The sequence below is a fragment of the Uloborus diversus genome, chromosome 7 (genome assembly GCF_026930045.1).
Source record: "Uloborus diversus isolate 005 chromosome 7, Udiv.v.3.1, whole genome shotgun sequence".
Taxonomy (NCBI): Eukaryota; Metazoa; Arthropoda; class Arachnida; order Araneae; family Uloboridae; genus Uloborus; species Uloborus diversus.
In genome coordinates this window covers 1,532,773-1,560,680 of record NC_072737.1, presented here as the reverse complement: position 1 = coordinate 1,560,680, position 27,908 = coordinate 1,532,773, and the positions used below count along the sequence as shown (strand labels likewise).

The window sequence follows — 27,908 nt, the reverse complement described above, 5'->3', positions numbered from 1 at the left end:
AATACAGACTAAACTTGAGTGGTTTTGGGATTCGCAAAAAAAGGTCAAATTTTTAAGGAGAATTTTAATCGCCAAATAAGAAATTTTTCCCTGTCTTGGCATTTGCAAAAATTCAATGATCTCATTGCACTCTAGATTCTGAGTGAAATCATTATTTATTTTTAATTATTATAAATTAAGGGGATTTTTAGTCCCCTTTAAATCTAAGAGGAGGGGCCTGTGCCCTGCGGTAATAAGAAGTGGTTCTCAACCTTTTCGCTACTGAGGACCATTTTTTATACTTCCGAATGCTTTGCGAACCTCATATGATAGAAATACTAATCTCATAGCAACTAGATGAATCCAAAAGTGCATATGCATTAATTTTTTCCCCAGATCCAAGATGAAATTTCACTAGCTGTTAGCAAAATTGCTTGTGAACCAATAGTGGTTCGCGGACCACGTGTCGAGAATCACTGATCTACAGCACCGTATTATTGCTCTTACACGAACCAGCAGGGGTGATTGTGTTCCGGTATTTTACCGAATTTCCGGTATTTTTATGTCCGAAAATACCGGAATTATGTCTTTTTTTTGTTATGCTTTTATCTCCCAACCTCCGCAAGTTTTTAAAATTATATAATACTCATCAAATATACCTGCAAGAGCCTTAAGATGGACAAATAAATGTCAGGATAATTTGTATAACACCAGCTCAAAAGTAACTTTGTAACCCATTAAAAATTTAATCACATGTACACACAATATTTTGACTCAGAACTATTTAACACTATGGCATAGGTGCACTTAAGTAATAGGGCCAAAGATTACACCCCCCCCCCCCCCGTTCTTGCTTTGAAACTTTCAGGTATTTTTTGGTGAACTCACAATCACCCCTGGAACCAGTTGATGTTATTTAGCACCTCATCTCGGAACGAAACGCCTGCACTCGGGTTGCAACAGGATATCTGCCGCCCCCTCTTAGGGCACCAGCGTTCTAAATATTCGATTTCCGTGGCAGTAGAGTAAGCACTTTGGTTCAACAGAAAACGAGCGATGATTATAGCACAACAACAAATCCAGTGGAGAAGATTCGGGACACAACGTAAAAAGCTTCACTATTGCGAAAGTCATTTTGTTTCAAATCACTGTCCTACGTCAGATATGAGATGAACCCGACTGCTGGAAGAAGCAACAAAATCTGTGGCCTTCTCCATATTCCAATTGAAATTTTTAGGGATTTCGCCTAACGCCGCACCTCTGTGCAGTTGCTATCGTCGACCGTTCCAAGGCCGGAAAAAATATAGATATACATATATATATTTCTGCTTTTGTCAAACACCAGCCAACGCCCATGGTTATGTTCCATATCCTAAATTTTAGCTAAGGGTTATAGTAGGAAGCTAGGCGAAGGGATTTTCGGTATATGGAAAGAAAAAAACTGAAAGAGCACAATGTCTGTCACAAGTCTTAAATAAAAAGGCTTGTTTTGACCTACAAATATATCTACAATTGCCGGACAAAGCTCATAATATGGCACGGATAAGATGAGCTTTAACTTTGACAATGCTGCCTCTTTTAGGGGTTGTTCAATGAAAAAAAGGGGACGTTATTTGACGCGAATTAGAGCTGGAACACGTTTGCAAAACTTTCACGAAAGCTAGTCAACTCAACGCCAATTGCCCTCCATTATTACCTCCAAAAGAGGTAAACATTTTCAAGGTTAAAGCTCAACTTAGCAGAGTCACATACTCGACGTTAAATCCCGGTTATCACAAGTTTGCCATTTCAACTGCGCTTGCGCGCGGACTTTGCCGATTTCAAAAATCTTGCTCAAACTAATTAAACACATTTTAAATTTGTTAATAAATATGAGATAACAACAGATAAAAATTAGAAATTACAAAGTTTTCTTTGATTTATTTTTTAGGTCTCGGTAAAGATTGAGTTTTGCGTCTTAATTATGATTGGATTCGGAGTCTGATTTTTCTATCAAACAAAGGCCCTTTTCAGGGCCAAATTTTTAATCTCAGAAGAGCGTACTCGAATTGCAGCATCACTTCTAATACAAAGCCGAACCCTCAACCTAAATACAAATGTATAATACTAAGCTGTTTACGCCTAACATAAAATATCCGCAAAAGACGGATATTTGTAATATTCCGATCATTTCTGAAATACATAACGTGTTTTACGTTTACGTTAAATAAATATTTCCAAACCAATAAATATTGAAGTGTCATTTTTCTCTTTTCTTTATAAAGATTATCAGTTATTCATATCCGTAGTTACATATAATATGTCCCGAAATCGCTCTGAAAATATTCTAATCGCATTCATTAATTTGTTGGGACTCTAGCTCAATCTAAATATAAACAACACGAAATCTTAAAACAGAAAGTTCAAAAAGCCAAGTCCGCGCGCAAGCGCAGTTGAAATGGCAAATTTGTGATAACCGGGATTTAACGTCTAGTGAGTCTCACATTATACAGCAATCTGTTTTACCATAGACGTTCTTCAAAAACCATCATAGTGCATAAATTTATTTCTTTACCTGTCAATCGCTTTTTCACCATTTATACCTTGACTGGACTCCTGAATGTTCCGATTCTGCTGTGACTAGGATGCCTAAATACATTTGATCAAAAATTAGGACCTCTCAAAACATCATTTATTGCGCGAAAAAACCTATAAAAACGCCGAATCTGTAGTAACGTTGACAAGAACTTTATTTGCCATTTGTTTTCTTTTGAAGATGTTATATTTGAAATTCGCAATTTTTGGCAGAAATGGCGAATTTTGCCTTTTTACATCAGACTGTGTCAGACATTGAAAAGTGACTCTTGCCGAACAATTGTGTATTCATCGAAGTAAACCGTGGTTTTCAAAGACAAGTACAGTCGAATCTCGATAACTCGAATATTCCTTCATCACAAAGTTTTCATCGGGCCCCAAACTTTTGAGACTGTTGTAGAAACTTCACATTTCTCGAACTACCAATACTCGAACGTTTTAGCCGGTTACTTGGAACTTCGAGTTATCGAGAATTAACTATTTATAGGAATGTTCCGTCTTACACTTACGGATCACAAATAGAGATTTTAACTTGTCTTTCTCAAACTTTTACAAAAGTTCTGGACATTTTTTGGGATCAGGACAAGCTTCCCATGAAAAAATCAGCACATCCGGGCACCCCTAGTTATGACGCAAGGAAAGAGCGGGAAAAATCGGTGGAACACGTGTCGGCCAACAACGCATTTTGTTGCTTCCGAGTGCAGTTGAAATCTTTTCCAAGAACACAACAACGGACGAAACTTGAAGCAAAAGTGGTTTAAGACATCGAATTGGAATGGAATGTTCACGAAAATAAAACTTTTCCCGAGAGTCGACGCTTCGGAATGAATGCGGTGGCAACCCGAAGTAGGCCGTCGCGCGATGGAGTGTCACATGATTAGGTCAGCTCAGAGTGTGGAATCGTCTGTGGACGGGGGCTGCCTCCTCCCCCTGTATCTGCACGAGTCACAACACTGGAGATGGTAGCGACTGAGACGACACAAGTGTAAGGTTCTTGCTAAGCTGCAGTAACTCGAACGGTCAGTGCAGTGGCTGTCGCCTGAAACACAAGACGAGGGAAACATTAGGACTTTTCACGCGCAGAACATAGATGTACTATTAACTAGATATGGGTGCATGAAATACACCGCCAGCTCAGTCATTTCCAGCCGAGGACTTTAGTGTCGTGCTTATTAGGACTCAACAACCCGGCATAGGAAAGTGACTGAGCTGGAGGTGGAAAACAACTTAAGGAAGCCAAGAGTGTCAAACAAACTGGTAGCTAATATAGAATTAGCGCAGACGAGACGAGTGACCGAAGCAATGGTTCGGTTCAACTCGAGGATTGAAGGCAAGGCATGGTATATTCAGTAAATTACCTGGCCCAATAGCCAGGGCTAAAGCAGAAATACATGAAATACACAGGACTGCAGTGTCGTGCTTATTAGCACTCATCAGCCCGGCATGGGAAAGTGACTGAGCTGGAGATGGAAAACCTCTTAAGGAAGCCAAGAGTGCCAAACAAACTGGTAGCTAATATAGAATTAGCGCAGACGAGACGAATGACCGAAGCAATTAATGTGCCCGGTAATTTACTGAATATACCATGCCTTGTCTTCAATCTTCGAGTTGAACCGAACCATTGCTTCGGTCACTCGTCTCGTCTGCGCTAATTCTATATTAGCTACCAGTAGTATTGAGATACGCAACAACGCAGGCATGCGTCCGAAAAGCGCATGCGCGCAAACAACTTTCTCCCGTTGCCTACGAAAATGCCAACATCGTCGCATCCACCGGTGAGCAGTGGTTGCATCCTCGTTGCAGAGTTGCCAGATTTTTAAAACAGAAAAATACACCTCCTCTGAAAAAATACTACATTTGGCGCCATCTACATTACATTTAATAAAACTACAATATTACCAAATGCATATATGTATATGAATCTTAACACTGATAGATATATATATTTATTTGTTTCATTTTTTCTTGTTCCACTTCATTTTTACCTGTTTTACCGCTTTTTTTCTTCAAATTGGCAACATTTCTGCTTTGTTTTTAAAAATTTGAATTTGTTTTCTCTCTTTTTTTTTCGAAACCAAAAAAAAAAATCACATATAAACCATTTTTTAGCGAAATACTACAAAAAATACTACGTCCCTAATTTGGGGCGAAAAAATACGACCGTAGTATCAAAAATACTACGTCTGGCAACCCTGCCTCGTTGGCTGCGCTTTTGCCCGTTTATTTGAAGATTCACGCGCTCCTTAGTGGCCAGAGGTACCGTTACCCGGAATAAGGTTGTTTCCAAAATTTTAAAAGTATTTTTTTCTGAGAGAGTATGCTTAAAAACGTTGGATTGAACCATTTTATAAATAATTTGAAAAAGTTTAATAGTTTTTAACAATTATTTTAATCGGTGCGCAGATTGTAATTCATTTTTTACGCTTCTGCACATGACATCACAAGTGGTGAAATGCTATTCACTGATGCCATTAGCTCGCAGTGCAAATTATCTTAACCCTGCAACGCGTTTGACAGCAAAGTGTTAACACTTAGTGCTGCAAAGTACATCACTTGCGTCATAAAGACCACGCCTTATTTCCAAAATGCGACATTTAAAAAAAATTAAAAATTGTTGGGAAAATGGAGTTAAGTTTTTTCTGGCTCCATGTTATTATTCTTTTTTGCTTATTCTATCAATTTCAGTGATTAAAAGTAGTATTTTTGACTGAAGGAAACAACCCCATTATGTTGCTATAGTACATTCAGCGATAAGTGATGGTGGAAGGAAACAAAGCAACGTAACACTTGGCGATATCGTCGTCACCTTGGCGCTGGAATGACTGAAAACAACGCCATTAAAAATGAGCGAAATGTTCATGTACAGTACTGCTAATCTTACGAGTTATTCACGAAAGTAGCAAATGTTGGCGCCAAGCAGATACCCTCTTTGTTTAATTCCGATATCACTTTTCCCTGAATGCTACAAACCTCATCAGTTATCACTACGTATGTTTGGACTAGAGCTATAGTGCAACACTTCTGATCATGTCCAAGCTAAAGATCAGGATTGGAAGATTTTTTTTGGTCGCCAATGGCGAGCAGAAGCAAAAATATTAGTTGACACTCATGTTTTTCTAGTCGGTTATTTTTTTTAACAAAAAAAGAAATTCAATGACATTAGTTTTTATGCCTCGTAATCATTACCATTGTTCAGAAACATTGCGTAGTTTTAATAGGCAAGATATTATCGCCTTTAGCTTAGGCAGAACTACAAGCAAATGCGAAGCAGCTCTTCCAGAGTAGCCCATCCAGAGAGTCCTTGTTAAGGGCAGTTCACACTACGGCCGTCCGTCCCGTCCATCCCGTTTTTTGACGTGACGGGCTGCCGACGAAAACAGGGTAGCATTCACATACGGTCGCCGCACATCTATCACGTGACTGAATTCACCGGCCAGAGAGAAGAGCGCGCTGCTTCGCGGAGACCAATGAAATGCCGTCCTACTTTTGACGGCCGTCAGATATCGAGGTTCTTCTGATCGAATCCGGTCCCGTCCAAGATGGCTTGCTGTCATGGCAACCAGCAAATAAAACCTGTTTCGGGAGGGAAAAAAACGGGACGGACGGCTGTAGTGTGAACTGGCCCTTAAGCGATCATCAATTTGGCATTGCCATAACAGAATAGAGGGCAGTACTGTCCACCCACGGATTGTATGGAATTTTCAAACGTCCAGATGAGACGAATCTGTGTGAATAAGGGGGAAAAGTAAAAATTTGATGCGCGTATTCCGCTCATTTGAATGAGACTCTGCTTCTGCAAAAGCTGACATCGCTAAAAATAATAGATTTGTCCATTTCCGGCTGTAAAACGGATGTTTGTCTTTCCATACAATCTGTGGTCAGACAGTAAGCCTCTCAATGCTTCGTATGTGATCTCGATCCCCAGATGGCTCTCGGAAAGAATCCACAATTTCTTCTGCTAGTATAAGATTCAGCTGCAGGCTATCTTTGGACTGCTAAATGGAAATCTTCACGACATTCAGCTGTTGGAAAAAAGTAAACCTCTCAATAATAGTAATTTCAGCTCCACTGATAGGTAGGTTCACTGTCTCCGCCTCTGCTATGGCAATTCAAGAACGCACTGAAGATCCCCTAATTTGTGAAACTGCACTGCAGCCTCTGGATGCCGTAAAGAGCTGTTCTGTATTTGCTTGTCAAGCAGGTTAAATAATGATACACCTAATATAAAGAGTAATTTTAATAACAGGCCGATTCATTTTGTATGTTAGCTTTTCATTTTAATGCAAGGGAAAACCGTTAAATGCAATTTCTCAAGTTATTCTCAATGCACACCTTAATCAACTGAATCAATTCATAAGTTGTTAACGTGGGTCATTTTAGAATTTTTAAAAAATATATTGTAATACAGTCGTGCCTGCTCATTGTGTAGTCGATGGGACCAAACAAAACATTTCAATATAACCGTAATTTCGTTATAAAAAGTTGAATAATATGCAGCAAGATGTGAAGAAGAACTGGAGATATTACATTGTCACAAATTCGTTATATCGCTCATTTGGGAAAAGCGTGGCACAATACAAAGAAATGAAATTTTACAAGAGAAGCGTTTGAAGTTTAACTCTTCAGGAAATTTGCAGTAAGAAAAGTAAATTTGCTTTGCTCTCCAGGGTTAATATGAGAACACAAAATCTGTCATTATTTTCCGAAGAAGATAACGTCATTCGAAGCCCAAAAAGCGAAAAAAAAGAGAAAATTAAAAATTTCGTATTGTGGCACTACCTCCAAACGAGCGATATACGGCTTCGCTGTCAACTGGCGCAGCCGTACCTGCAGTCAAAAATTTTGATATTGGCAAATTTTCCAATGATGCCAATGGGTTTGTAATACCAAAGGCCTCAATTTAACAGTAATAGTGTCATATAGTGGATACAAGGCCCGACTAACTAAAAGTGAGGCCCTAGGCCCACGTTAATTTAGTGGCCCCCCTGAGGATTATGCCGTGGTTGATTTACAGGTTTAGGGCCTGTCGGAACGCACTTTTGGGGGTCAATTTGTTTGTCACAGAACTATGTATAAATCATTTATCGCGTGCATTTATGAATCCCCTTTGGGACCCCCTCACAATTGTGACAAAATAAATTCGTTTCTGTGAGAATGAATAAAGATTCCTTTTTAAGAACAGGGTTGCCACGCCACAGGGAAACCTGAAGAAACAGGGAAAACACAGAGAATTCAAAAATCAACAAAAAAAAAAAAAAAAAAAAAAAACAGGGAAAATTTATGGAATTTTTTTTTTCCTTCTTAAATTAAAGTTACAAAAATCAATTCCCAAATATATAAACTAAAAAAAATTAATAAATAGTAATAATTATAATGAGAATATTAATAAAGTTCAGAAATGAAGTAAAATAAAAAATGGTCATTTTGCTTGAAAGTTTTTTTTTTTTAAAGTAAATATTAAAATATTTATCATAAAAATAGAATCTTGAATTTCATGATAATTTAGAGTGTATGAAATGAGTCGTCAATAATCATTGTTCTGGGTCACTTATACACTTTTAGGTCCATGGCAAAGAGAAGTTTTTTTTTTTTTTTGAATAAAAAGTTGAATATATTCAACCACCATGCTATTATTTCAGTTATTATGAATTCTTATTTATTTTCCCTTATTTATTTAGAAATTTGTGTTTCGATTTTTTACCCTGTGGTGAAATTATCAAGATATTAATGTTCTTTTCCAAATAATCAGTACTCGTTCGTTTGTAATGTTTTATTTTCATACAGGGAAAACACAGGGATTTTTTTTTCCAAAATTGAGTGGCAACCCTGAAGAAAGTTTTTTTTTTTTCAAATTAATAAGTCATAATTTTTAATCATTATTTTTAAAATACATTTATTTTTCGTATAGTTGCAATCTTATGCATTATTCTTTAAGCAATTTGGGGCCCCTAATGGAAGATAGGGCCCCAGGCCTGGGCGGCCTGTGTGGTACTCAGGCCCCGAGTGGCTTGACGGATGCGCCGGTGTGTAGTAAACATGCACTTACTCACTCGACTGGCAGGGCTTTCCTCTGCAGGGCCGCATGACGAGGGGCCGCTGCTGGTCGCGGCAGGCGTTTCCGGCCGGTCTGGTGCCTCCGTGCCACACACACTGCAGGATCCGGCTCTGGAATCCGGGACGTCCACAGGCCGCCGTGCACTGCATTCACACACAACGACTTGAGCACAGAGACAGACAACAACAGAGAGAGCCCGGTCACAACGCTGGATGCTTCACACCACACAACTATCTACACACTGGAGGGGGGCATCCACGCTCCCGATTGATTGGACGTTAAATCCCGGTTATCACAAATTTGCCATTTCAACTGCGCTTGCGCGCGGACTTTGTGCTAATTTCGAAACTCTTGCTCAAACTAATGAAAAAGATTTAAATTTGTTAATATGAGAAACGAACAGATAAAAATTAGAAATTACAAAGCTGTCTTTGATTAAGTTTTTACGCCTCGGTAAAGATTGAGTTTTGCGTCTTAATTATTAATGGATTCGGAGTCTGATTTTTCTATCAAACAAAGGCCCTTTTCAGGGCCAAATTTTTAACCTCAGAAGAGCGTACTCGACCTGCAGCATCACTTCCAATACAAAGCGGAACCCTCAACCTAAATACAAATGTATAATACTGAGCTGTTTACGCCTAACGTAAAATATCCGCAAAAGACGGATATTTGTAATATTCCGATCATTTTTGAAGTACATAACGTGTTTTACGTTTACGTTAAATAAATATTTCCAAACCAATAAATATTGAAGTGTCATTTTTCTCTTTACAGTATAAAGATTATCAGTTATTCATATCCGTAGTTTCATATAATGTATCCCGAAATTGCTGTGAAAACACTCTAATCGCATTCCTTAATTTGTTGGGACTCTAGCACAACCTAAATATAAACAAGCAACACGAAATCTTAAAACAGAAAGCCCAAAAAGCAAAGTCCGTGCGCAAGCGCAGTTTAAATGGCAAATTTGTGATAGCCGGGATTTAACGTTGAGTTCCCGATTGCAGCAGGAATTAAAACGGAGGGAGCCTTCATCGGCTCAGCAAAAGCTGAAGCAAAGACTCCAAGTCACGTGACTCAACGACGACGAATGGTTGGCGCGTGTCGCGTGCAACAAGCAAGAGAAACCAGTTTTATTCCAATGCTTTGCTTTAAAATATATCACGTGACTTGGGGTCTTGGTTTCATGAATGAAAGTCTTCCCTCCCTCGAATTAAAATGGAGGGAGCCATCATCGGTTCAGCAAAAGCTGACGCAAAGACTCCATGGCTTCTTGCTTGGAACAAGCAAGAGAAACCAGTTTTATTCCAATGCTTTGCTTTAAAATATATCACGTGACTTGGGGTTTTGGTTTCATGAATGAAGGTCTTCCCTCCCTCCATTTTATCTCTTCTCAATGGTTGCAGCGCATGCGCCACGAACTCCACCCCCCCCCCCCCCTCTGAGCGGATACTGTCTTCGGGAAAAGCGGTCTTTTTCACACCTTCAAGGAGCCTTTTTCATAATTGCCAACATTGAATGATGAAGATTAGGGAGATTTATTCGTACTATTCGGAGGGCTTAGCGTAATAGGCCAAGATCCCATGGGTGACAGATCTACGTGATAGTATAAAGGCCCAAAATTTTTCTGCGTAAGTATATCACAGCAGGTAAAAAAGGTTCGCTATTAGTTAAGCTGAGTCTTTGGCAGACTTCAAAAATTACTACTCTGGTCTCGGGGAAATAAATACAAATACAAAAGTGACGACCAGCAACAGGTTCTGGGCCCAGCTAGACTGGTCCTAGTCCATTTACAATCCCCAGTGAAGATCAATGGCCCTCTTAAAACTACCTACTCCCTTGCTCATGACCACCTCTTCCGGTAAGCTGTTCCAAGGTTTCACTGCCCTGCTAAAATTTTTCCTAATATCCATGTTAGCGTGAGATTTAAATAGCTTAAAACAATGACCTCTCGTCCTGTTTTCAGTGCTAAACTTCAGCCCCGTAGCATCTTTCATTTTAATAAATTTAAACAACTGAATCATGTCCCCTCGGTCTCTTCTTTGCTCGAGACTATATTTTTAGCCTTCTAAGCCTGGAACCATAGTTTAAGTGAGAAAGTCCATTTATTAGCCTTGTAGCTCGCCTCTGAACCCTTTCCAATACATTAATGTCTTTCTGAAGATAAGGAGACCAAAACTGAACAGCATACTCCAAACGAGGTCTTACCAAACTTCTATATAAGGGCGGAAGAACTTCTTTAGATTTGTTTGAAATAGATCTATTGATAAACCCAAGCATCTTATTGACTTTGTTACTAGCAATGTTGCACTCTGTTGGCCCAACTTTTAACCCCGACCTATTAAGACCCCCTGAGTCATATCATCAAGTAAGGGCTTCTTGGTCGCGAAGAGGTAGGCCCTGAGCATCCAAGAAGTTGTTAGTGTTTCCTCTCTACTCAGGGAGAGGGGGAGGGAGAGAACAAACTGACACTGATGTGTACAATAGTAGGTGAGCTGCTTCACAATTAAGGGACTTGACCAAGCTCATATGGATAATTCGTTATGACTTATCAAAATCCCGAAATTCGTTTATGGACAGAAGTGTTTTCCTTTTCTTATCGCCACGACACTCGTAGATATTCAATACACTTTTTAGTAAAAACCCTACACACAAATACAGTTCTTACATTTACTACAGATCAATATTTATTTCCTTCCAATGGCAACCTGTTTCACTGCGAAGCAGGAGAGTGATTAAATCAGACAGTCCGTCGACAGTCACTTCATCTGAAGCTTCTAATCACGTGAAAAATATGTCCCGTGTTTTTCACATGACGGTGGGCGCATGCGCAGTGCAAACACACGGCGAGAGCGTGGAGGCCACCCTATTTACTCGGGAACATGTGATGGGGTGTTTGAAAAAAGCGGAAAAAATAAAATAAGTCAGGCAAAGCACACATAACAGGTGTCTCGGCTCGGATCTAAGGCGATGTGAGTGTGAAAGTCGCGACGAAAATGACTACTGTGGATTGATTGTTGTTGGAATGAGAAAGTTCGAGGAAAACATTGTGTGAGGTGTCTTAAATGTGTAAGGCAATATTTAGTAAAAAGCTCATCTTCCAGAAAGATGCGATTCAAGAAATGATGGAAAACATGTCGGACATTGAATTGACAATTGTTTTATCTGCAACATGAATGTCGAAATGACATTTGCTCAACCGTGTGTTCCATCGTGGAAGTTTCTTACTTAGATTTTTGCTTAGTGTACCCATGAAATCAAAGTAAAAGACTGAATTTAAATGACACTTGGGATCTTAATCCTTATTTCACCAGGGAACCACAGGAATAGATTGAAAAAAAGTTAGCAATCGAAAGAGGTAATTAAGACATTTTGATGACCCAAAAAGCCCTCGTAGCGAGATGCAAGGTCATAAAGTCTGCCGGAATTTTAAGAAAAGCGGCAAATTTAAAGTCTTGGTTAGAAGTTGAAGATATCCACACGATTTTAACTTCTGCATATGGCAGGCCAGGACATCCATCTGCACTTCAAAACGTGTGAAAGATTACTCCTGGAACTTTGGTGACTTTTCTTAAAATTTCGGCTGGATCTGAGGCGATTCTTAATCAAGCACGCCTGCCATTTAGGGGTTCAGAAGGGTCAATTACCCCACTGGCTTTAAGAAAATAGTTTTTCACATAAGTGGGCGTATGTTTTGCTGCCCACAAATTTGATTTGAGTATACATCCTCCCTCCCCCCCCCCCGCCCCGGAAAAATCCGAAATGACGGGCTTGCAATCGAGAGTCACAGAACGGTAGCGCCACCAACGGCGCTAGAAAAATCAGACAATATTTTCTCAGCGTTGCCAGTGAAGATTCGACTCCTTCCTTTGTACCCTGGAGTGTAAATAAAAATAACACGCACATTTTAAAACATTTCTTTTTCTACGCGAAATATTTATTTAAAGAACAGGCATTTGGAGAATTTTTATTGAAAGTACCTAAAATAAACAGCTGTCACTGAATTTTTTTTTAATGATCTATATATATAAAAATTAATGTTTGTCTGTATGTCATCCATGAACTCAAAAACTACCCGGCAGATTTGGCTGAAACTTTCACCGTTTGTTACTGGAAATGTTTATAGACCAGTTCGAAAAAAAATCCGATCGATCGTTCCTTTTTTATTCCAATTTAAGTCACAATCCATTGGATAAATACGAATAAAATGATCGGCTGCAGAAATTAATTCGCGTGAAAGATCTCATTGATAAGAAGTTGCCATTTTTCTTGAGTTTGAACAAATAAATTCTTTCTTTATGGCTTTTCATGCAACGGGGGGATTTAAAACTTTTTCTATTTGATATTTTTAGCGATGGATTGATCTTGCAAACTGCGTGAGTACAAAATTTGAGTAGAGTCACGGCTTCACTAGATACCTGGGCCGATTATTATGAAAATTGCTATATATATGTATTTGTCCACGGAGAAGGTGCATAATATGCTCATTGAAGCCCTCGCCACCAGGTGGCACTGCAGAGTAGCAACTTCTGCCCCGTTCAACCGATTGTCATGAAAATCAGTATAATGATTTTCATGACGCGCGTTGCTACGCCAACAAAAAAATACAAAGTATTTTTTTGTTGGCGTAGCAACGCGCGTCGGGTACAGCTAGTTTAATATAAAAAACTGCCCAGACTTCAGATCTTTTAGAATCTTTCGTATCACCAGTAGTTCTGAAAATATGGCTAAACACTCTTCAAATTTTATTCCGAAAAACTTCTAGAAGGTTCTCTCATAGTGCAGATTCACGAAGAAAGGAAGAGAAAAATTCCCGGCCTCAAAACCAACAGGTGATGGGAAGACGATCGAATGCGGAATGCATAACGAGGAGGGTGGGTCCAGCGCTGGAAACTCCGGGCCATTAAAAGGCATAACAAACAAGCGAAGAGTTCCATTAAGGGAGGTGCGAGAACAACTAACTACCCGCGTTATTAATGGGCCGGGGATGACCCGCAAACGATTTTTCGAGGAGTAAATACAATGCATAATTAAGTGAACCCATTTTATATCCCCTAGTCGCTCTCGAGTTTTAGACTCGAGAGAGCGTTTTTGAAACCTTTTGGTGCGTCGAGAATCGAATGTTGGTGGTTTTTGATGAAAATTACTTCTGAATGATTCTTGAGCAATCACGTTTGCTTATTGTTCTCACTTGACTGTTTTGATGTCTTTGATTTTATTTTCCCACCGCCACCCTCTGCAGCATCACCGTCGACCGGCTCCTCACGATGCTGCTCCTCTAGCGAAAACCGTCTCCAGGTTGCGTCCATATCCTACACACACGCGCATACATGCACAACTACACACACACACGAATACATACACCTACACACACATACACATACACACACTCAAACACATACACACACCTACACATACATACAGACACCTACACATACACACACACAATTACCCACACACTCATCACACTCATGCCTGCACACAGACACAAACACATATGCCTACACACACATACAGATTCCCCACCACACACAAACACTCATACACACAACTACCCACACACTCATACCTGCACACAGACACAAACACACATGCCTACACACACATACACATACCCCCTACACACAAACACACCTACCCCTCACACACATAAACACACACACCTACATACACACACACACACACTCGTGATTGCGAAAAACATGATTTGAATTCCAAATGTCAAAATTCATTTTTTATTATTGCGATACACATTCATGCCTGCACACAGACACAAACACATATGCCTACACACATACACATACCCCCCCACACACACATTCATACACACAACTATACCCATACACTTATGCCAGCACACAAACACACATGCCTACACACATACACCCCTACACACAAACACACATACCCCCCACACATAAACACACACGCCTACATACACACACAACCACTCGTGATTGCGAAAAACATAATTTGAATTCAAGAGGGGAAAATTCAAATTAATTTATTATTATTATTATTTTTTTTTTTTTTTTTTGATGGAAATTACAAGTAACTATGCCAAGGACGGATCCAGAAAGTTTTCAAAGAGAGGGCGGTTGATTTTTTAGCTGATCTCTTACTACTTATCTAATTTATATATTCTACAGATGGGGGGGGGGGGGCTGCCTTAGAAACTTTGTGTAAAACAACTAAAATATAGAGATTGAGCCGAGGACTTCCCCGAAATTATTCCTTCCTTTCCCCGTTGAAAGAGGTCCCCGAAATTTGCGTTTTAGAACTTCAATTTCGTAACAATTCTGGGGGAATATTCCGAAACCCTCTCCTTCTAACATTAAGGAAGGTAGTCCAAAATTGCACTTTTTGAGACTTCAGTTTCGAAAAATTACCAAAGGATAGTCACTAAACTTATTATTTCTCCTAACACTACCCAAGATGTCCACAATCGCGTCTTTAAATCTTACATTTTACAAAATGACCTGGAGAATGGCTTCCAAACTTCTTCCTCCAAAACCGACAAAGATCATCTATAATTTCCTTTTTGAAACTTCAATTACGAAAAGTTTCCTGAAGAGAAATTCGAACCGTGTTCCTTTTCTTAACGTAATCAAAAAGGGCCTACACTTTCATTTTAGGACTTCAATTTGGAAAAATTGCTGGTGTTGGATCCCTCAAGGGAGAGGCGATCGCCCCTCCCTTGTATCCGATCCGTCCTTGAACTGAAGGAATAGTTCCTTCCTTAAAAGTAATGAAGAAATTCATTACGTCTAACTCATAGTTTCGAACTCCAGCTGTGATTCCCGTATCTGATTCAATATTTTCAAGTGGTCATAGCAGGGGTATGACCAATACATTTATACATAAACCTATTTTTTTTGGTTGGGGAGGGAGGGGGATAGAAATTTGGAAATTAGATAAAAGATGTTACAGGGAAAATTTAAAATGAAACTGAAATATTAAAAGGAAAAAGGAGAAAAAGGGACCAGATTTTGAAAAAAAAAAAAAAATCGGTCTTTCAGTGATTTGAAACTATAAAAGGGACTTTTAGAGGGAAAAAAGGACTAGTTGAGCCCACACAGAGGGACCAGCGGAGTCCTGCATAAAGAGAAGGCAAAGGAGAAATCTACCCACTAGTATTTCTTCAATTTTCTTAATTGTAAAAAAAAAAAAAAAAACCCCGAATGCTGAGAGAAAAATTAAAGTTAAAAAAAAAAATCTTTCCAAAGGGGCTGCTTACCAGTCTTTTGCAGATATAGTGCAACCCATGGCATCTAGTCCTTAGTGTGGATGGATGCCATTAAGGCAATCATACTGGAGAATTTCGACGCACAATTTCCTACTAGATGGCGCTACTTGAATTCTCAAGAAGCGAAATGGTACTGTCCAACCACGGATTGCATGGAATTTTCAAATGTCCAGATAAGACGAATCTATGTGAATAAGGGGGAAAAGTAAAAATTGGATGCGCGTATTCCGCTTATTTCAATGAGACTTTGCTTCTGCAAAAGCGGACATCCCTGAAAACTAATAGATGCTTCCATTTCCGCGTGTAAACCGGACGTTTGCCTTTCCATACAATCCGTGGTCAGACAGTAGTAGGGATTTCACTTTGCCGAGAGTGCTTGAGCCAAATGAGCACTCGAGGGACCTCTGACATGCGACTTGGGCGCCGACGATATTATGCAAAAATATAAAAAAAATAATGCAATGAAAATGAACGCTTATTTGACGAGGATTGCTAATTCATTGCCCAATATTTAAGGGGTCTAAGGACCCTAAACCTTCGAATTTTTCGACTTTCTGGAAAAAATATATGTTATGCATATTTTCATTCTGAACAATTTGATACCTTATTTATTACCATACGCCAAAAACTTTTCAAGTTATTGTAAAAATGCGTAAACTTTCCCCATAGAGATTTATGTTAACAGCAGCTGTTTAAGCCTCTTTTTCTCAGGTGCCGGTTTCTTCGGTTTTCTCGTTTTGCGCGCATAATATCTCAAAAAGTTTCTTATATATTTCCGTAAAACTTTTCATACTCGTTTGTCTGGTTTATATGACCTGAACCTAAATTTGTTTAATTTTTCAAAAATTATTTATTTATTTTTTGAAATTTTACAAGTCATAATCAAAAATTTCCAAAATTTTGGGGAAAAAAATATATTTTTTAATATTACCTTTCATTTTTAGTTAAAATTTAGATGAGTAGAGAGCTGATGAATGGTAATTGATGTAAATCTAACAACTTAACTCATTTGAAATACAAAAAATACACCACCAGCTCAGTCATTCCATCCGAGGACTGCAGTTTCGTGCTTATTAGCACTCATCAGCCCGGAATAGGAAGTGCCTGAGCTAGGGGGTGGAAAAGAAAAAAAAAACTCACGTTTTTTTTAAAGATTTTGTTGAATTTTGTACACAATTCCTTGACTTTCCCCAAACCTTTCCCCAAAGAAGCACTTAAACATGAATTAGACGTACATTATATGCCCTAAAGTATTTTGAAATGTCACAAACACTTGGTAATCATTTCATTTTCAAGTTTGGCTTGTTTAAGTAAAACAATTGATTTCTAATACCTAAACAATGAATACAGAAGCTAAAAGTTGCTGCTTGCGCTAAATACTGTTTCGTTAACAGATATACAAAGTAAAATAAATAATTATGTTCTGAAAATTTTGACATTTCTGCCTTTTTTTTTTAGTTTCTGATTTTCGTTCCTAAATTGGAAAATAAAATAAATAAATGAACCATAAAAAGGAGGGGGAGGGGTCTATTCCCCCCTTGCCCCCTCGAATCGCCGCCACTACTCATGTGTTATTTGGTTGGTGAGCGAAACAGTCCTCACAATAGGGAAATTTTCGATTTTTCAATTTTATTTTTATATGATAGAGTAACATGTATGGACATCATAGGTGAAAAAATTTTTGCGATACGATAAGTAGTTTTTTTAAAATTAATTTTTAAAGTTTAAGCCCTTGTGACGTCAAACGGCATAGGAAGTGACGTCATGCGCTCTTCCGATAGGAGAGAAACGCTAGCGAACCGGTTCCCATGTCATGAGAGAAACCAAAGTACGTGCATTCGACTTCGAAGACGAAACGTAAAAGGCTTATCTCCTCGCATTTAACTCCTCGCGTTTCTGGAACATTAAACCTCTCATCCTCTCGGAAATATTCGAATATCCTCATTGATGTTACTTGAGGAAGATTATTTAGATTGTGCTGTAACGAATCCGGCCTCCATAGTGTGTTCAAAAGGACTATTGAATTTCTAAAAAATAAAAATATCAGCGCGCTCAAAATGTCCCTAGCGAAAACAAGGGATCTTCGGCGGAAGGCTGCCCATTCGCGCCCTGTGACGTAGGCTCGTGACGTTTCAGAAGAGCGCACTTTTGCGCGTGGATTTTTAAAAATTCATTAAAAATCAACCACGGTGTTTTAAAATTCGGCGATGGTGAATTTTTTAGTTTTGAGGGTCAATTAACAATATCCAATAGCCAAAATATGAACATTTAATAGGTTGCAACTTCCCTATTGCTAAGCCATGAGTTACATGCCCTCAATGAATGTTGTTGTTGTATAAACCACTTGAGAATCAGCACGAGCAGACAATACTACCCCATTTGAGGCTTTCGTTTTATACAGAGCACCACCACCACTAAGGGGGAGGTCCGATTGGACTCAGACAGTACACGATGGCCGCAACACCTGTCAACATTTCCATCCAAACCAGAATCTGGACAACTCCTATAGTTTATCATCTCCACGGGTACTGATTTGCAATGGAAACTTGAAGGACTTTGTGAATATGAAATATTTAACGTGCCCTATTAACACCTTTAGCAAACACGGAGGATCTACGACCGGCTGGCATCGAACCCGGAACCCTCCCACGCCTTACAGATCAGGCCACCACGGCCCGCTCAATGAATGTAAAGATGGCAAGAACAAGAAGTATGAGTCTAAAATCTCTGAGCAAGCATAATTAAAACTTGATTTGTGTGTGCATGTGTGTGTGTGTGTAGGGGGGTATACCTACTTGGTCGAAAGCATGCTTTTATTTGAGACTGGCTACAGCATCAAGCGATGTGATAGGCAACTCAGGAAAAAAATGGGAAAGGTTCTCAACAACTAATAGGACAAAGAAAAACAGATTCTACCTCTAGTAAAAAATGATCACATGGTAGGACATGCGCAAAGCGGTGACATTGGAGAGGAACTTCCGAAAAACATCGCTTCATTTCCGTCACGAGAACACGTAACATTTCAGTTTCGAAAAAGTTCGCAACTGGCTCCCCAACCATTTAGCAAACGCAGGCTATGTTCGCATACCGCTACCGGTAGACCGTTGACCAACCAGGACATTCTAATTAGAGCTACCGGTTTATTGGTTGGTTCCGAAGTCGTTCTAATAGCTTCACTGGGAGATCCACCTGTCGATCGCCATTTAAGCTGGTTGATTGGTTGATTGAACCACGTGACATTTGTGACCAATAATAATTATTTTTCATCTGCATGTTATTCGTTTGCGCAGGTAACCGGTGATCAACCGAAAGCGTTCGATGAAGCATCGGTTGGTGAACCGCCGGTTAATAACCGCTGACGTCATTAGCTGTCATGTGATCAACCGAATGGTAACGTTATGCAAACGAAACCGTAGTGCATTTCCCTAGGAGCTGGCGTTCCTTCATGTAGCACGATGTATGCATTAGAACTCAACCCGATTTCTCTCCAGGTGGAGCCACCTGAGAAATGGCGAACACAAGCAATTAATTTAATTTAACCGCAAGCATCCTGGCCAAATAGATAGTCGCGGGATATTTAACATGCAGTATCGTCCAATGACGTAAGGATGTGCACCTCGAAGCGATTTTTCAAAAATTCAATTTTGTTCTTTTTCTATTCCAATTTTAAGCCACCATTTGTGGATTTAATTCCTTTGCGCAATACCGAGTAAATTACCATAACATGGACGAGCAAATCAACATGGCGTATTGGCGAGAAATTCCTTATCCGTTATTTGTAAATATACGGACGAACCAAATGACCTTTTAATTTTCTACCGCTAGTAAATAAATAAAGCCGATGGTTTTCGGAAGTTCATCGTGGCTAAGCATTTAAAAAAACAATATTAATGAATGAAATATTTCTATCAAACAAAATGCGACACAGAACTACTCGAGACTCGAATCAATTCAAATAAATTTGGACGCAGTTTTGAAATAAATAGCATTCTAGCGTCTTGAATTCAAAGTCGACAATCTTTTTGGAATTCTTACCATTCAAATTTTTCTCGCTGTAGAACGAAGTCGCATTTTATTCTAAAGAAGCACAATTTTCCAATAACTTTATATATTGTGTTCATTACGTTTCATTCAATGCAATTATATCTAATCAAATTACATTCACATATCATTATGGGAAGAGAAAAATATTTATTATTGAAGAATTATAAATATGAAAACATAAAACACATAAGTAAATAACATAAATATGTTAAAAAAATAAAATGATTGAAATTATAAACTAAAAATAATTAAACAAATGAAATGTACAGACTATTTTCAGAACCCACACAATTGGGTTGTTTCCCATTTTTCAAAAGTATTTTTCTCGGAAACAGTTTGGTCGCAAACATGGGGTGAGTTACTTTTTTTTCTGACCTTTTTTCTCTCTTTAAAAAATCTTAAAAGACATTCAGTCGCTGTTTTTATGTTTGCTGCACTAGTCGCTATGGTCACCTAAACAAAGTTTCAGGACATTGCCAAACTTCGACAAATGAATATTTTATTTCACCAACAATTCTCGTTCCGTCAATAGTTGCTCACAGTGAAAAATCACCAAAAGGCGATATCTTGTCAGAAAAGACAACCATGCACTCCGACTCAAAGTGGCTGTCTTCACTCGTGACGTCACACGATAAAGCATTCTGATTTAGAAATCTGACGTTTTTGAAAATTAATTTAAAAAAATGTTGGAAAAATAAATATGTTTTCTGGTTCCATGCTGTTGTTTTTTGCTAATTCTAACAATTTCAGTGGCAGAAAGTAGTACTTTTGATTGAGGGAAACATCCCCATTGTTCCAATTCTTTTTCCTACACAAAACGCGTTCATAGCTGATTGGATCAAGGTTAAAGTCTCGGAAAATTTTCGGCTATGAATGCTTTTTATGGCATATTTAATTTACCTTGGAGCAAAACTGAAATACTCCAAGTTTTGGCCACAATTAGCTCTTATGTGGTGTGGGCTGAACATAGAGTCAAGGGCTAGAGCTGCCATACAGACGTAACTTCATCTTTGGGTTGCTACATTCAAATTTTATCTCTAATTATTGGCAGACTTGAAAAAAACTTTCACGAAAAGAAAAGTGGTAACCAAACATGGATCCAAGTTGCTTTTTACAGATGAAACATTCGTTCATTGTCGCTATACTCCCATTTTATTACCGGTAATAGGCAGCCTTGGGCAAAAAACCTTCATGAACCTAAGCACAAAGCGCGACCAAATTCGGAACAATTTACTAGAATGGTCACACGGATGTAACATCGTTTCAGTTGATATCAGTCAAAAGATATCGACTTTTGGTGATTTTTCACTGTGAGCAACTATTGACGGAACGAGAATTGTTGGTGAAATAAAATATTCATTTGGCGAAGTTTGGCAATGTCCTGAAACTTTGTTTAGGTAACCCTATCGACTGGTGCAACGAACATAAAAACAGCGATTGAATGTCTTTTAATTTTTTTTAAAGAGAGAAAAAAGGTCAGAAAAAAAACTAACTCATCCCATGTTTGCGACCAAACTATTTCCGAGAAAAATACTTTTGAAAAATGTGAAACATCCCAATTGTGTGAGTTCTGAAAATATTCTGTACATTTCATTTGTTTGATTATTTTTAGTTTATAATTTCAATCAGTTTATTTTTTTAACATATTTATGTTATTTACTTACGTGTTTTATGTTTTCATACTTATAATTCTTCAGCTAATGTTTGGCTACATTGGCAAGAGCCTTCATTAGCCTCAGCACAAATTGTGGCCAAACCTGGAAGAATTGAAACGCAGCCGAGGTTGCGACCAAATTTGAATTGTTATACAGATGCAACCTCATCGCAGGACTACAATATTGAAATCTTGGCAGCCTTGGAAAAATCTTCGTTAGCCAAAATACAAAGTAATGACCAAGCTTGGAGCCAAGCACCAGGGCACATAAGGTTGTCCTACCAGAGGTTGCCCTACATATATAGGGTCTGTTCAATAAGTATTGGGACTGGTTCGCTGTATTCTCAACGGAGCGGTAGAGGGCGCTCCGACAAGTCGTGTTCTCTCTAGTCTAGAGGGGTCGTCCACCACTCAGGCGCACTTTAATTCAGTCGCCAGCAGGGCCCGATTAAGATATCAGGGAGCCCTAGGCCATATGCTTTATTGGGGTCCACGTAAAGTCAATCCTTACAATTTTAGCAATGGGCGAAAACAGTTGTGGCGTACTTCAGAGAGCACATAACCTAACTTTGCCCCCGAACCTTGAGGTCTTTTTGGCTCAGTGGTTAAAGCACTGGGTTAGCATCAGAAAGGTCCGTGGTTTAAATCCCGACCCGGACAATCATGGTGATCCGTTTTGGCTATTGGTTAAAAAAAAAAACAGCAATTTGGGGGCCCGTAAAAAGTGAGGGCCCTAGACCACGGCCTAGTTGGTCTATTCAGTAATCAGGCCCTGGTCGGGCACGCGTTGAGACCGGTGGTGGATTTTTGTGACGCGTGATTTTGTGTGGTGTCATCGCGCCAGCATGGAATTCTGTAAAGTTTTGCTTTTGACTCGGGTCGGATAGTGACGTCGGGTGAATAGGATCCACTGTAATGATACCCGCAATAAGTTTCGATTTTTGGAATCAGTCCCGATAATTATTGAACAGACCCTTTAAGGTAGCCCCATGAACTTAAACTCAGTATTACAATATTTTCAACCCTGCAAGGAACTTAACTTAAACTCAGTATTGCAACATTCTCAACCCTGCGAGAAACTTAACTTAAACTCAGTATTGCAACATTCTCAATTCTGCGAGAAAATTTATTTAAACTCAATATTGTCAACATTCTCAACCCTGCGAGAAACTTAACTTAAATTCAGTATTGCAACATTCTCAACTCTGCGAGAAAATTTATTTAAACTCAATATTGTCAACATTCTCAACCCTGCGAGAAACTTAACTTAAACTCAGTATTGCAACATTCTCAACCCTGCGAGAAACTTTAAATGGAGAAACTCATGCCAGAAACTTTAAACTTCTTAAACTCAGTATTGAAACATTCTCAACCCTGCGAGAAACTTAACGGAAAGTGGCGTAACTCACCTGCGACCATTCGGTGACCCGCCACTCGGCTGTGCACTTCGAGTTATAGCACTCCCTCTTCCGCCTCGGCCGCGTCTTCTCGTCGCAGTGGCGTGGGGGGAGGTCTGTGCCGTTGGGGGCGCGGCACAGAACGGCACGCCGCTCATACGAATACTGCCACCGGAAGCACTGCGTCTCCAGGCACTGGGGGAGAGAGAGGGAATCGTCAGCGACAATGCCCGGGAGCATATAAGCAACCTTTACTTTGCCTGAGACCATATGAAAATTTGGAGCCTGCTGATTGGCTACCATGTGAAAACATCATCCATCTCTTTTATAGCTAGAGTTGCATGGTCTAATTATTGGTTCATTTTGAAACAAATGCTCAAAAGGGGGAAGGGGGTTAAAAAACATTCACACGTGAATTCAGAACATTTAAGGAACGAAATTTGTTCACATGCATTGGATGGGGAACAAAACATGGTCGATGCATTTGCGTTAACTGGCCAGTCAGGAATTCCAAAATTGCTACAAGATATATATGCTGCCCGGGCTCACAACGTTCCGTTTCAACTCTCAATTTTATGAATCGAGAATGACGATTTTCAAATAAAATAATAACAATTATAAAAACATGGAATAGCACACTGTATGAGAAAATGTTTTGAGTTTAAAAGATGAGTAAAATAATTACCATATATTCTTAATAGGATGAGGCACCTAATTCGAAATATGGAGTTTATTTACACATTGTTATATACTTCGAAATAATTACATATTATTTCCAAGGATGAAGTTTAGTCGGTTTCTTTCTCACCACAAAATGTTTGACAAAAATTAAAACGTTAAAAAGATCAAGTATCAATAGACCCCGCCCTTTTAAATACTGTCGAACCTCCATATGTCGAACTTCCACATATCAAAATTTGCTATATATCGAAGTCCCAGCAAATTTCCATGTCCGTTACATAGAAAAATTGTTTCTATATATCGAAAAAATCTCTATGTATCGAAAAATTTTTCCAGACATTTGTAGAATTTTTTTTTCCACATTAGATTGTTCGTCTCATAAAAAATGAAGGTTAGGGGAGAAAATTATGTTCACTAAAGGCTGCTACAAAAATTACAAGGAATCTGGGGTTGAAGGGTGTTTAGATAGGTCGTTGTTCTATTCTAGAGTTCTTAAATTCCCTCAAGTTTATTTCAAATCGTAGTTGCAACCAGTAATACAGTAAACTCAGTTTCAAGTTATCCCTATTGTTCTGTTGATTATCATTCCTAGTCTTTTTAGCTTCAGTGAAAATCATTCAAGCTAAGTAGATTGTAATCCAGAGAGAAGTAAAAACTCACAGTCAAAACGAAAATCCCCTAATGTTTGTTAAATTTAGTATTTCCGCAAACAGAGCTCCTGCTTATATGAGAAATCAGAAAGCCAAAAGTACAAAAGTAAAGTACTGAGACTTACAGAAAACTCACTCAAAAACATGAAACGGCATTACAGTTGGCGAAAATCAGTTTTCATTTTAATGTTTTAGGAGATTTTTATGATAAACTAAAACCGTTTCTATGTATCGAAACTTCCATATATCGATTTTTTCCCCCGCAATTTGCTACTTCGATATATGGAGGTCCGACTGTAGCTATCTGCCGTTTTTTCCTGACATCTAGCCATGGCCCCACTAGATGGCGCTGACGCTTTCGGGCCTTGACAATTTATGACTTTTCTGTGTTAAACCGATGCAACTATGCTCTGTGCATCCACCAATCAATGACAAGTTTCAAAGTTGGCTTATTTTTGATTGGACGCCGCCTATTTTGATTGCAAGAGGCGCTGAACGGAACCCTTGTATCCACCAATCAATCACAACGAATGGAAAACAGGGGTTCCCTCTAGCGCCCTCTTTGTTGCCATGAGTTTCTGCGATTGTCACGGCCTATAAGTGTAAGCGAAATTTATTGGGGCCATAATCTAGCATTATATTACGTTATGTTTCATTTTTCTTATTGGATCTTACTCATGATGTGGCAACGGTTCATTTAATTTTTTGTCTGCGGGTGTTTTGATTCCGTACTCTGTGTTAATGATTACGTTGTTCCATTGAGGAATTTCGTTACATTTTAATAATCACTGAACTGTATACGCTTTACGAAAAAAACACAGACTTACGATTGGGGGAAAACTGTAGAGAAGTATGAAATGTGAGTTTGTTTTAAATAGATTTTCTTATAAGGAAAAAAATAGACTCAAAATTTGGAATACAAGACTAGAAATGAAGCAGTATCAAATAAAACAGTCATTTTTCGTTCAGAGTACTTCTAAGAGACAAACTTACAACATCTTCTTTTTGCAAATAGAAGAAAGAGTTTCCATAAGGAACAACTCATAAATAAGTTCAATTCCTGTATTTTTTTTTTCTTAAAACTTAGAAGGAAAACGAACGGTTGTTGCTGTTGTTGTTGTCTTATTCCTCCTGATCTAGCCGCTAGGCCATACCAGGTCCACTATTTCAAAAACCTTCAAAAAGTCTAATACCAGAAGAGGACTAGAATAAATGTCTTCCTTGATAAGGCCCGCGCAGTTCAACAGATGTACCTGAGAGGCCTGTTGTAAGTTGCATTTGGGACACATCAAATAAACATCAAACCAACGGAATAACCGTCAAAGCGGATTTTCGAGAATTTGGTAATTGAAATATACAGAGTTATGACAATGGATGGACAGATCAATCGTATGATTACAATAAAAATGAAAATTGGCAACTGACCTGTGACCATGGCTCCGTCTCCCAGTGCGGGCAGTCCTCGTGACCGCAGCTCTGGAGGGTGGTGGGGACCGAGAGCCCCGCGTCTTCGCACAGGCTGCCGTCCACACTCCGGGACACGTTGTTCAGCCGCACCAGACACTGCGCCGCACGCACCTGGAAAGAAACACGTCCGGGTCACCACTTCGGAGCACACACTGATATTTTCTAGAGACTCATCTTGCGACAAAAACAGGAGTATGGAAAAGTTTAAAATGAAACTTCCGTCCCCAAAGCTTCAGATTATTTCCGTTCCCCTGATCCTTGCAAAGCTATTGTATCACACACGTTCTTGCTTAAGATTTTTTAAAAACTTTTATATTTAGTTTTGGCATTTTATACTAGGTCGGTTTTTTGTGAACCAGATCATTGCAATCAACGTGTCTCAAAACTACATGAATGGTGAATCTTAGTATACCCATGCGTGGATACAAGAATGGATCATGAATCCCTTAAACTTGATCTAAACCAGAAATTTTTACAGTTTACAACGAAGAGACGAATGGGCTCGATTACCGAGAGGATCTAAGATTCCTTTTTGTGCCGAAGTATTACATTGATGGGGTCTAAGGACCTTTAACCTTCAAAATTTTCGACTTTCTGGAAAAAATATATGTTATGCATATTTTAATCCCGAACAATTTGAAGCCTTATTTATTACCATACACAAAAAACTTTTCAAGTTACTGTAAAAATGCGTAACCTCTTCCCATAGAGATTTATGTTAACAGCAGCTCTTTAAGTCTCTTTTTCTCAGGTGCCGGTTTCTTCGGTTTTCTCGTTTTGCGTGCATGATATTTCAGAAAGTTTTTTATATATTTCCGTAAAACTTTTAATGTATGTTTATCTGGTTTATATTTATGACCGGAACCTAAATTTAGTTATTTTTTTAAAAAATATTTATTTATTTTTTTCAAATTTTATAAGTTAATATCGAAAATTTCCAAAATTTTGGGCAAAAATATATTTTTTTAAATATTAACTTTTATTTTTAGTGAAAATTTAGGTTCAGATTATAAAAATTTACCAGACAAACATGCATGAAAAGTTTTACGGAAATATATAAAAAACTTTCTGAAATATCATGCGCGCAAAACGAGAAAACCGAAGAAACCGGCACCTGAGAAAAAGAGGCTTAAACAGCTGCTGTTAACATAAATCTCTATCGGGAAAGCTTACGCATTTTAACGATAACTCGAAAAGTTTTTGGCGTATGGTAATAAATAAGGTATCAAATTGTTCAGAATTAATATATGCATAATATATTTTTTCCAGAAAATCAAAAATTTTGAAGGTTAAAGGTCCTTAGACCCCTTATGACAACCCCCTCCCCACCACCCGAAAAAACCAGAAGTTTGATCCACACTTTATATATGTGACCCAATTCTGGATAAACCGGTTCCTAATCTCATAACTGAAATGATGACAGAGTCGTTAAAATCTTCGGAAAACACATCTACAACTCATTAGGATATTTTAAAGACATAAACAACCCTTTTGTGACCATCTCCACGAGAAAGCAGAGCACGGGCGGTTTCAGAAGTTGTTCAAGGAGAGGCGGTTGATTTTTTTTAGCTTATCTTTACTTACGTATCTAATTTAGATATGCTTGATGGTTCACATCATTTTTACCCGAAACGACTAAAATATAGAAATTTATTCAAGGAGGTTCACGGATCTAATCCTTTCCTTATTATAAAATTGCGTTTTAGAACTTCAATTTCGTAGTAATTCCGGGGGAATATTTCGAAACTCCCTCCCCGTAACATGATCAAAAGTCTTCTAAAACTGCGCTTTTTTGGAACTTCAGTTTCGAAAACTTACCGGAGGAATCATCCCCTAACACTGCGTGAAATGTCTACAATCACGTCATTGACTTAAATTTTGCAAAATACCCAAAGGAAAGCCTTCTAACGGCATCAAAGATCTTTTGGAATATACCTTTTGATATTTCAATTCTAAAGTGTTTCCGGGATAGAGATTCGAACACTTTCCTTAATGTTGTCAAAATTAGCCCACACTTGCGTTTTAGAACTTGAATTTAGATAAATTGCTGATGCACGGTCCGTCAAGGGAGGGGCTTTCGCCTTTCCCTGACATCCTTCCTTGCTTTTACAGCTTCGTGGTTTCAGCTTTCGTTCTACAAGGTAACACAGGTTCTGTTCAA

The 27,908-nt window shown here is 38.7% G+C and overlaps 1 protein-coding gene across 1 annotated transcript in view; it reads right to left on the bottom strand.

The window, feature by feature from the left end:
• Positions 1 to 3,440: 3,440 nt before the first annotated feature.
• Positions 3,441 to 27,908, bottom strand: part of LOC129226158 (protein madd-4-like) — a 92,875-nt gene continuing 68,407 nt past the window's right edge. Inside the window, exons 12-15 of the mRNA XM_054860758.1 lie at positions 25,706 to 25,858; positions 22,962 to 23,144; positions 8,604 to 8,751; positions 3,441 to 3,592 (exon numbers count right to left, since the gene is read on the bottom strand). Of these exons, the coding sequence (XP_054716733.1) occupies positions 3,441 to 3,592; positions 8,604 to 8,751; positions 22,962 to 23,144; positions 25,706 to 25,858 (636 nt within the window). The remainder of the gene's footprint in view (positions 3,593 to 8,603; positions 8,752 to 22,961; positions 23,145 to 25,705; positions 25,859 to 27,908) is intronic.